A 10,176-nucleotide genomic window follows, 5' to 3' on the forward strand; every position below is an offset into this window, starting at 1 on the left:
TTGTCTAAAAGAAATCTTTGTGTGTTCCTGTCAAGGGAGTGGCTAAAAAGCATTTATTGAATGGGTTTTATGTCTCCCCCACCCCCATCCCCTCTCTCTCTCTCTCTGTGAGTGTATGTATTGGGTTGAATGTCCTTTCAATATGTCTTGAAAAATGACAAGCTGTGAGTTGATGGGTGTGTATGCTGTGAAGAATTTCTCTTGAAAAAAGAATTAGGATTTTTCATTGGGTTAGATGTATTCTATTGAGTGTCTCCACCTGTGTGTATGTATGTTTTTGTGATGTTTTCTTTTTTGTGTATGTGTATGTATGCATGTGTGTGTGTGTGTGTTTTTGTGATGTTTTCTTTTGTATGTGTGTGTGTATACATATAATCTTTTTTTGAAGTCTGTGTTGACAGATTTGCACTTAAAATTCCTACCTTTTTAATCAAAACTTGTTAGTTACTAAGGCAACAACACTATTTATCTACCTTTCACACACTCACCTCTCTCTCTCTCCCACTTATTTCTCTCTCAATAACAACTTTTCTCCTCCCCTTCTACCCTCTCTTTACAGATGTTGTTGCGGACAGACAGACTAAGATCAGCTTCTCTTTTATAATATAAGATGTGTAAACTATGATCAAATATTTTGTCAAATTCCCTACATTCTTGATACGTATTTAAGGAGAATCTTTGTAATATTGGAGACAGAGATGTTATTGATCTCCAAGGATTGATTTTAATATTTTTGTATCTTAATACCAATATTGTTCTTGTTTTTATTATGCCTCAGCGTGTAAACATTCCCAATGTACACAGCGGGGGTTTGCCACCCTGGATGCAAGTGTCTGACAAATCTACAGAACACCAAGTAATTGGCCCTAGTATAGTAGACTATCAGAAGCACTGTGAGTATTTTACAGATTTAACCCTTTAGTATTTAAACTGGCCATATCCGGCCAAAATATTTAATCTGTTTTATGTTCAAACTGACCAGATGCAGGCTTTCACACCTACCCTACAATGTTATTCTACATTAATAACACCATCAAGATCTTGAAGACATGAGATAATTCATAATTAATTCAAAACAATGTGAATCAATAAGCATTATGTTTGATAGAATAATCTGAACACTAAAGGGTTCAAAGGAATTCTTTTATTCTTTTATTCTTTTGCTTGTTTCAGTCATTTGACTGTGGCCATGCTGGAGCACCACCTTGAATTTTAGTCAAATGAATCAACCCCAGTACTTTTTTTTTTAAGCCAGTGATGACTACATTCCAAGCTGTTTGTATCACCGCCTTTTCGGTGAAGCTTGGAGTTCTTCGAACACTTCCACTGCCTCCAGTGCATCCTGAGAACTGCCTGGTGTTTGGTCATGGGCCTCACATAACCAACTTGCAAAGACCAACTGCAAAATTACTGAGGCCATGATCACCCAGCATCACCTAAATCATCATCATCCTTTAACGTCCATTTTCCATACTGGCATGGGTTGTACGGTTTCACCAGAGCTGGCAAGCCAGAAAGCTGCACCACGTTCCAGTCTGATTTTGCTTTGTTTCTATGGTTGGATGCCCTTCCTAATGCCACCCATTTCACAGTGTATGCTGGGTGCATTTAATGTAGCACAAGCACTTTTACATGGCACCAACACAAGTGCTTTTTACATGGAACTGGCACAAGAATCTTGCAAGTCAATCCTCTTCACCTGTGAAGAACAATTCTTCTTGTGTATAGCAAGATGCTAGATATCCCAGTCCTTTGTCATCTCATCCAAAAGGTTCAGCATCCTGAGGTCATCCTTTAGTACTTTGTCCCATGTTTCCTGGGTCTCCATCTTCTATGAGTTCCATCCAAGAAGAAAGCAGAAAATAGCCAAAAAATTCAACCATCTTAGCTAGCACCACAACCACACATACATTCACCACTGGCTTTTAGGGTCCAGGAGAGGACTGTTTGGCCATAAAAGATCTCGTTGTTAAAAGAGTGGACATTGTCATGAGTTTTCAATGAATAACCAAATAAAGAATGTGTAACTGTAAAGACAAATGCTTTAGCTCTTTATCTTTGTTTTACTTATTTTAGTCATCGAACTGTGGCCATGCTGAAGCACCATCTTGAAGGGTCTTAGTCAAACAATGGACACCAATATATTTTTTAAAGTCTGTTACTTATTTTGTGTGTGTATGTGTATGTGTGTGTGTCCCCACACAGATAGAAAGACATCTGATGAATTGCAAGTGAAATCGAACTAAATTCGACGACTGGCACCCATGCCAATGTCGTCTCCCTCATTGGACACGAAACTCAGCTTGCGAAGACTTATTGGGGCAAGCGAAAGCGAAATTGTGATGGCACCTGTGCCCACCCAGCATCGCCTTTCTGGCATTGTGCCCACGGCATGTGTAAGGACTTTCGAGCGAGATTGTTGCCAGTGCCCCTGGACTGGCTCTTGTGCGGGTGGCACATAAAATACACCATTTTGAGTGTGGCCGTTGCCAGTACTGCCTGACTGGCCTTCGTGCAGGTGACATGTAAAAGCACCCACTACACTCTCTGAGTGGTTGGCGTTAGGAAGGGCATCCAGCTGTAGAAACTCTGCCAAATCAGATTGGAGCCTGGTGTAGCCATCTGGTTTCACCAGTCCTCAGTCAAATCATCCAACCCATGCTAGCATGGAAGGCAGACGTTAAACGATGATGATGATGATTATGTAATAAAGCTATATGTTTATTTCACATAAGTAGATATATGTTCAGTGAGTGTATATAGTCAATACTGATAATCAATATTGATAATCATTGCTTATAATCAATAATATTCACTTAGAAAAATAATTTCAAGGCTATGTACAGTATCTGACATACTGCAGATCAAACATACATTGTGTTGGGTATTTCTTTGAATAAAATATAAAATGGTAGTGCTAACAATATTCATTTGAAACATGTCAAACACAATGTTGAAATTAAAAGGCAAACAAAGAAAAGCAAAATCATAATTACGATTTCCATTAATTTCAAATTTCAGTAACTGATGTTAAGATGTCTAAGTTGCCAAAAGAGCGTGTTGGAGCCAGCTTAAGCAGAGAAATATCTGTGAATGCTCAGTGGTTGCCTTCTTTTGGTTGTGTCTGGAACAACCATCGCAGACTTGATACAAAGTAAGTTGTTTTTTTACATTGTCTTTGTATTAATGTATAATGAAATTATTGTGTATAGTGCTCAAGTGTACTACAACTCATCAAAGGTGCATGTACAAAGTCAACCTCAGTGTAATTTGAACTCAGAGCGTACAGATGGACAAAACGCTACTAAGCATTTATCCCAGTGTGCTAATGCTTCTGCCAGCTCACCACCTTAAACATCAGCTTAATAATAACTGTTATTTTATTAAATACTTCAATTAGTTTGATCATTAGATGTCTTATTACTGGATGTGTACCAAGTAACAGATAGAATTTGAACCAGGAACCGTTATATCTAAACTAAGAGCAATAACATTCATCATCATCATCATCATAATCATTATCGTTTAGCGTCTACATTTTCATGCTCACATGGGCCAGATAGGAATTTGTTGAAGCAGATTTTATGGCCAGATGCTCTTTCTGTTGCCAACCCTCACCTGTTTCCAAGAAAGGTAATATTTCTTCATGATCAGACATATTTCCATGGACAATTGGAAATGATAGTAACACTCACACAGCTGTCGTGTGATGTCAAATAAAGGAGATAGAAACATACACAAACACATGCACACCTGCACACACACACACACACACACATATCTTTACAATAGGCTTCTATTAGTTTCTTATTTCTTTATTGCTCACAAAGGGCTAAATATAGAGGGGACAAACAAGGACAGACAAAGGGATTAAGTTGATTACATCGACCCCACTGCGTAACTGGTACTTAATTAATCAACGCTGAATGGATGAAATGCAAAGTCGACCTTGGCGGAATTTGAACTCAGAACATAGCAGCAGACCAAATACCACTAAGCATTTTGCCCGGTGTGCTAACGTTTCTACCATCTCGCTGCCTTAGGCTAATAGGCTTCTATTAGTTTCTGTCTACCAAATCCACTCTCAAGGCTTTGATTACCTGCGAGATATAACAGAAGACATACACCCAAGGTTCCACACAGTGGAACTAAACCCCAAACTATGTGATTGAGAAGCAGAATTCTTACCAGAAAGCCATGTATGTACCTTTGCTTTGTCCACAAATGACATAATGATATCTTTTTATTCTTTTGCTTCAGGCATCAATTCTTGAAAAACAAGACAAAAATGTTTGGTAAAAGACCAATGAAAACAGAAAAGTCAGCAACAGCAGCACCAAAATCCAGAGTGTCTGGCAAAAAAGATGCCAATCCACCTGTAGTTCCTGTGAAACCTTATAAGAAAAAGAGATGTGTAACTTAGTTGAATGGCCAGGCTTAACACATTTGCATTTAAACTGGCCATACATATCCAGTTCGAATATGTTACTCGTTTTACATTCAAACTGGCTAAATCTGGAATCTCTCACTTACCCAACAATGGAGTCCCAAAAATAAACATCATTGAGATCTCAAAGCTACAAGATAATGCTTGATTAATTCAAAACAATTTGAATTAAATAAGCCTTGTACTTGGCAAAATAATCTGAATGTAAAAAGGTTAAACTAATATTCAAAGGCAAGAGTACCCAGTTGTTGTTTAACCCTGCAACACAGCCCTGTTTGAGGAGACATATAATGAAAAAGGTTCTGTGATCAGTGACCATCCAGTCTTTTTATATATCCAAGACTACATGAAAAATATATGATAGAATAAAATAGCTGTCTGTGTATCATTCTTGATGTAGATACATCACAAAAAAAAGGCAAATTTACTGTGGTGGTCATCCAGAGATAATATCTCTCATGGGTGTACTGTGCTTAAAATACAAACATATCAGTAGCATGAACATTATCCAGCTATGATGAGAATGTTAGATGCACATTTCTGCGTCATTGGGCTTTGTCAGTAGCATGTACTATGTATGCACTGGGAATCACATGCTAAGACAAAATATGTTGCTACTGACATAGGAAGAAAGATAAGTGAAAAATCACTGGTATTGCAATTAGCTACCCAGCTGAATGTGAAGGCACATGGCCTGGTGGTTAGGATGTTGCATTCACAATTGCTAGATTTTGGGTTCAATTTCCAAACTGGACAACACAACATATTCTTGAGCAAAACACTTCATTTCACATTGCCCTGTGGGTGAGAGAGTGCCAGAATTGTTAATGCATTTGTAGAAATACTTTATGGTATATCTTATGGCTTTCTGCATTTTGAGTTCAAATCCTGTCTGTCTGGTGAAGGCAACAGGTAAACACTCCAGTATTCATCCCAAAGCTAGTCATATTAGCCAAACAGAGGAGGGTATGGGACCTCCCAGATCATATAGAGAGTGTTGGAGAAGGTTCACATGCACAGGACCTGCAGATGAGCACTAGACTAGACCCAGTAGGATAAAAATCAGTTATGTGCTACAGAAGCAGTACTAGATTAAAATAGCAATCTGTGCATCATACTTAATACAAATACACCACCAAAAGGGCAAATTTACTACAGTATTTATCTCTTGTGGACATGCTGTGTTAAATAACACAAAAGTATATCAGTAGCCAACAAAAATCATCCACCAGTGGTAGTGAGAATGCTAAGTATGCGTTTCTTCTTTGTTGAGCTTTGTCAGTAGTATGTACTCACTATCAACTGCATGCTAATACAAAATCCAGAAGGTCATAAACAATTGAAGGTACCACATTAATATTCAAATTCTCAAACTTCCTTCTTTATTTTTTTTTTTTATCACATTTTCCCAAAGAGCTGTATCATTTGTAGCAGATTTCCATTGGGCCAATCCCTGGATTATTGCATTTCTGGTGGTTACAGCAACAAGGAAGTGAGTGTCTGTACAATTTGTCCTTCTATCATACTTCCACTTTCTTCAAGAGGTCTTGTCTTGCAAATACTTGGTGACCTTGCTAGTACTGGTACCATGAGCAAAAAGCACCAAATACACTCTAAGAAGGGCATTCAGCTCTTGAAGCCATACCAAAACAGACACTGAAGCTTGGTGCAACCTTCTAGCTTGTTGATTCCTGTCAAGCCTTGATTCCTCACAGTCCATGCCAACATGGAAGAAGTGGTGTTAAATGATGATGACGATGTGTTGGGGTGTTGTATGTATTGAATTTATTTTGCAAGAATTTTGATCTGAAACCATGTGTTGAAATCAATATTGTTATATTTTGGAAGAGTTTTAAAAATAAAGTCTATAAAACACACCAGCAGTTGTTTGTTTATATTTCACTTTTTCTTTCTTTTTGAAAACTGCCCTCAAAATATTCTTTGCTACACCAATGTGCTGTTTTGTCAATGAGTATACATTTTTTTTTTCTTTTTAAACCAGTGGTTCTCAACCTTCTCTGACCTTTGGGTGGGGGGAGTACATATAACTCTTGAGGGTCCATATGACCCTTGGGGGTCTGTATGACCCTGGTGGAAGTCCATATAAGATTCTGTTGTTAAAATTTATCTTCAAAACATTGGTTATATTTCTACAATACACAAAATATTTTAATAATTATCTTTCTACAATTCCTAATATTTAATCATAAAAATATAATAGGATTTTTTAAAACATCGAATGGCTATTGAGAGTTCAGTAAATGAAAATAGGAATCAAAGGGGTCTATAGGTTAAAACATGGTTAAGAACCACTGTTTTAAATGCTTGGTTTTCAATTCATAACTGAGAGGTTTAGGGTTTTGTTTCTTTTTGGTTATTTTTTGCTGTTGTTAAATCTTGGCATAAAGCACACAAGCTCATAACATTTTCTTTGTTCTCTTTTACTTAAGGATTTGTTTCTTTTTTTTTTTACTAGCTTCAGAACTTGTATGTGTTTCGATTGACTTTTGGAGTCCTTATTTTTATATTATATTGGTAGTAGGTTCTCAATATATATTTATATTATATAATATATTTATATTATATTTATATAATTATATAATATATTTGTATTATATTTATATTATATTGGTAGTAGGTTGTCAATAGCAGTGGGTTGTTAATCCATTTGTTCTTCATATTAACCCTTTAGCATTCAGATTACTCTTTCAAATGTATTACTTATTTATTCACACTGGGTAAGTTGATTACATCGACCCCAGTACTCAACAGATACTTATTTCATTGACTTCGAACTAATAATAATAATAATAATAATAATCATTGTTTCAAATTTTGACACAAGGCCACCAATTTCAGAGGAGGAGGCTAGTCGATTACATTCACCCCAGTGCTCAACTGGTGCCTATTTTATTGACCCTGAAAGAATGAAAGGACCAAGGCAGAATTTGAATTCAGAATGTGAAGAGGGAGGAAATTCTGCTAAGCATTTTGCCCAGCATGCTAACAATTCTGCCAGCTTGCTACCTTAATGATAATAATAATAATAATAATTATAATAATGGACTCACCTGTCAAAGACAACATATGAGCGTTCAGCTTTTGCTGAACGACCTGCACAGGTGATTTATTTATAGTGATCAAATGTATGTGCTGTACATTAGCTCATTCTCTTCATCAAACTGACGTTTCCCATACAGGTGCACGGTATATCACATGTCAGGTGTTGAAGTGATCACAGAGCAATATAAGATGAAGTTGTGGCAGAAGTGATTTATACTGTCATTATGTGTGAGATGTTTTCGTTTTGAGTTGTTTAGGCTTAAATACCTGGATATTGGCTCCACGGGCCTTTTCATTCCAGCAGATCACATGACCTTGTGATTAGCCAAACTTATTGTTCGTATTGGTCAGTTTCCAGCTGTCCAATCACGTTTGGCGCAACAGTTTGTTTTGCCTTACACGAGAAATTAATCACCAGCCCTGGGAGCCTCCTGATCTCTATAAGAACAGCAGTTCTTGACTGCTTTAGGTCTTTGGCACACACCATTGACCACACACAACTCATCTCTGACAACAATGTATCTGCCACCAGCCAGTCTCCACTTTCATCTCCACAAGACACCAGCCTACATCGTTGCTGTATGAACACCACATGACCAACTGACCATTGGCTGCCTCTACACACTACCAAACAGTAGTGAAGCTACCTGCTGGAGCTTCATGGAGCTTTAGGTGTTTTTGCTCAATAAACACTCACAATGCCTAGTCTGGGAATTGAAACCATGAGTCCACTGCCCTAACCACTGGACCATTATGCCTCCACATGCAGCTCAGAAATATATCTATCTTCATGAATTTTGATGACTGTAAGTTCTGTGGAATCGCAATATTTTCTGAGAATGTGTACTTTCAGGTTTTTCTCAATGTTACTGTCTGATGTAAAATACTCAGCAAGTTTCATAGAAACAGTGTCATTGTACCTGGCATCATAACAGATCCCATTAAATTCTTCATTTAATCCCTTTTTTTTTTTTTTATTGTGCAACTAATATAAATCAACTTGTTTGGTGGATTCTGCTGCATACACTCAATTGAAATCATTACATGTCCCACATTCTGTATAAATCATAACATTTCTGTTAGGATTTGTAATGGAGTTCATCTGACTCAAGCTGTTACAACATCATTGTCATTGTTGTCACCACCACCACCACCACCACCACCATCCTCTTCCCTCTCCCCCTCCTCATTATCATCATCGTAATCATCATTACCATTATCATTTAAAGTTTGTGTTCCATGCTAGCATGATTTGGCTGGTTCAACAATCCGGACCACTGCAATGAGCTCCGATGCGTGCTTTGGCATGGTTTCATCATCGTTTAACGTCCGCTTTCCATGCTAGCATGGGTTGGACGATTTGACTGAGGACTGGTGAAACCGGATGGCAACACCAGGCTCCAGTCCGATTTGGCAGAGTTTCTACAGCTGGATGCCCTTCCTAACGCCAACCACTCAGAGAGTGTAGTGGGTGCTTTTACGTGTCACCCGCACGAAAACGGCCACGCTCGAAATGGTGTCTTTTATGTGCCACCCGCACAAGCCAGTCCAGGGGCACTGGCAACGATCTCGCTCGAAAATCCTACAGGAGCCAGTCAGGCGGTACTGGCAACGGCCACGCTCAAAATGGTGCATCTCATGTGCCACCCGCACAAGAACCAATCCAGGGGCACTGGCAACGATCTTACTTGGCTTGCCGGGTCTTCTCACGCACAGCCCATTTCCAAAGGTCTCGGTCCGTAGTCATCGCCTCGGTGAGGCCCAATGTACGAAGGTCTTGCCTCACCACCTCAGCCCAGGTCTTCAGCTAAATACCTTTCGTAGTGCAAACCACTTTACAGAGTTTACTGGGTGCTTCTTTAAGTGACACTGGCACTAGTGAGGTCACCAAGTAACTAGCAAGACAAGACCCCTTCAACTGAGTGGAGAGGTAGTATTGAGGGCAGTGGGTGGGGGCTTTATGCTGGGTGATGAGAGGTTAAAGTGTGGTAGAAGAGCAAAAAAGGCAGCGAGCTGGCAGAAACGTTAGCCCATCGGGCAAAATGTTTAGTGGTATTTCGTCTGCCATTACGTTCTGAGTTCAAATTCCGCCGAGGTCGACTTCGCCTTTCATCCTTTCAGGGTTGATAAATTAAGTACCAGTTACACACTGGGGTCGATGTAATCAACTTAATCCCTTTATCTGTCCTTGTTTGTCCCCTCTATGTTTAGCCCCTTGTGGGCAATAAAGAAATAAAAACACCCTGAGTCACTCTGTTACTTCTGCTAAATATTAATAAAAATATACATAGGTTATGAGTGAAAGTGGTGTCAATTAGACCCAGAGGTTTCAGGTAATGCTGAGTAAGTGCTGTGGATAGACCATAGTTAAGCTCCAGCCTGGAGCTTAAGAATATACATATGTATATATATAAATATATATACATAGAGAGAGAGAGAAAGAGGCACAGACATGACTATGTGGTAAGAAGTTTGCTTCTCAAACACATGGTTCCAGGTTCAGTCCTACTGTGTAACACCTTGGGCAAGTGTCTTCTACTATAACTTCAGGTTGACCAAAGCCTTGTGAGTGAATTTGGTAGACAGTAACTGATAGAACCCCATCATGTGTGTGTGTATGTATATATACATACATACATATATATATATATATATATATATATATA

General features: G+C 38.6%; 1 protein-coding gene across 1 annotated transcript in view; it reads left to right on the forward strand.

The window, feature by feature from the left end:
- Positions 1-6,324, forward strand: part of LOC106873877 (centrosomal AT-AC splicing factor) — a 21,557-nt gene extending 15,233 nt beyond the window's left edge. Inside the window, exons 7-9 of the mRNA XM_014921396.2 lie at positions 779-893; positions 3,022-3,154; positions 4,261-6,324. Coding sequence (XP_014776882.1) covers positions 779-893; positions 3,022-3,154; positions 4,261-4,423 — 411 coding nt within the window. The 3' untranslated portion in view covers positions 4,424-6,324. The remainder of the gene's footprint in view (positions 1-778; positions 894-3,021; positions 3,155-4,260) is intronic.
- Positions 6,325-10,176: the final 3,852 nt, after the last annotated feature.

The sequence above is a fragment of the Octopus bimaculoides genome, chromosome 20 (genome assembly GCF_001194135.2).
Source record: "Octopus bimaculoides isolate UCB-OBI-ISO-001 chromosome 20, ASM119413v2, whole genome shotgun sequence".
Classification (NCBI taxonomy): domain Eukaryota; kingdom Metazoa; phylum Mollusca; class Cephalopoda; order Octopoda; family Octopodidae; genus Octopus; species Octopus bimaculoides.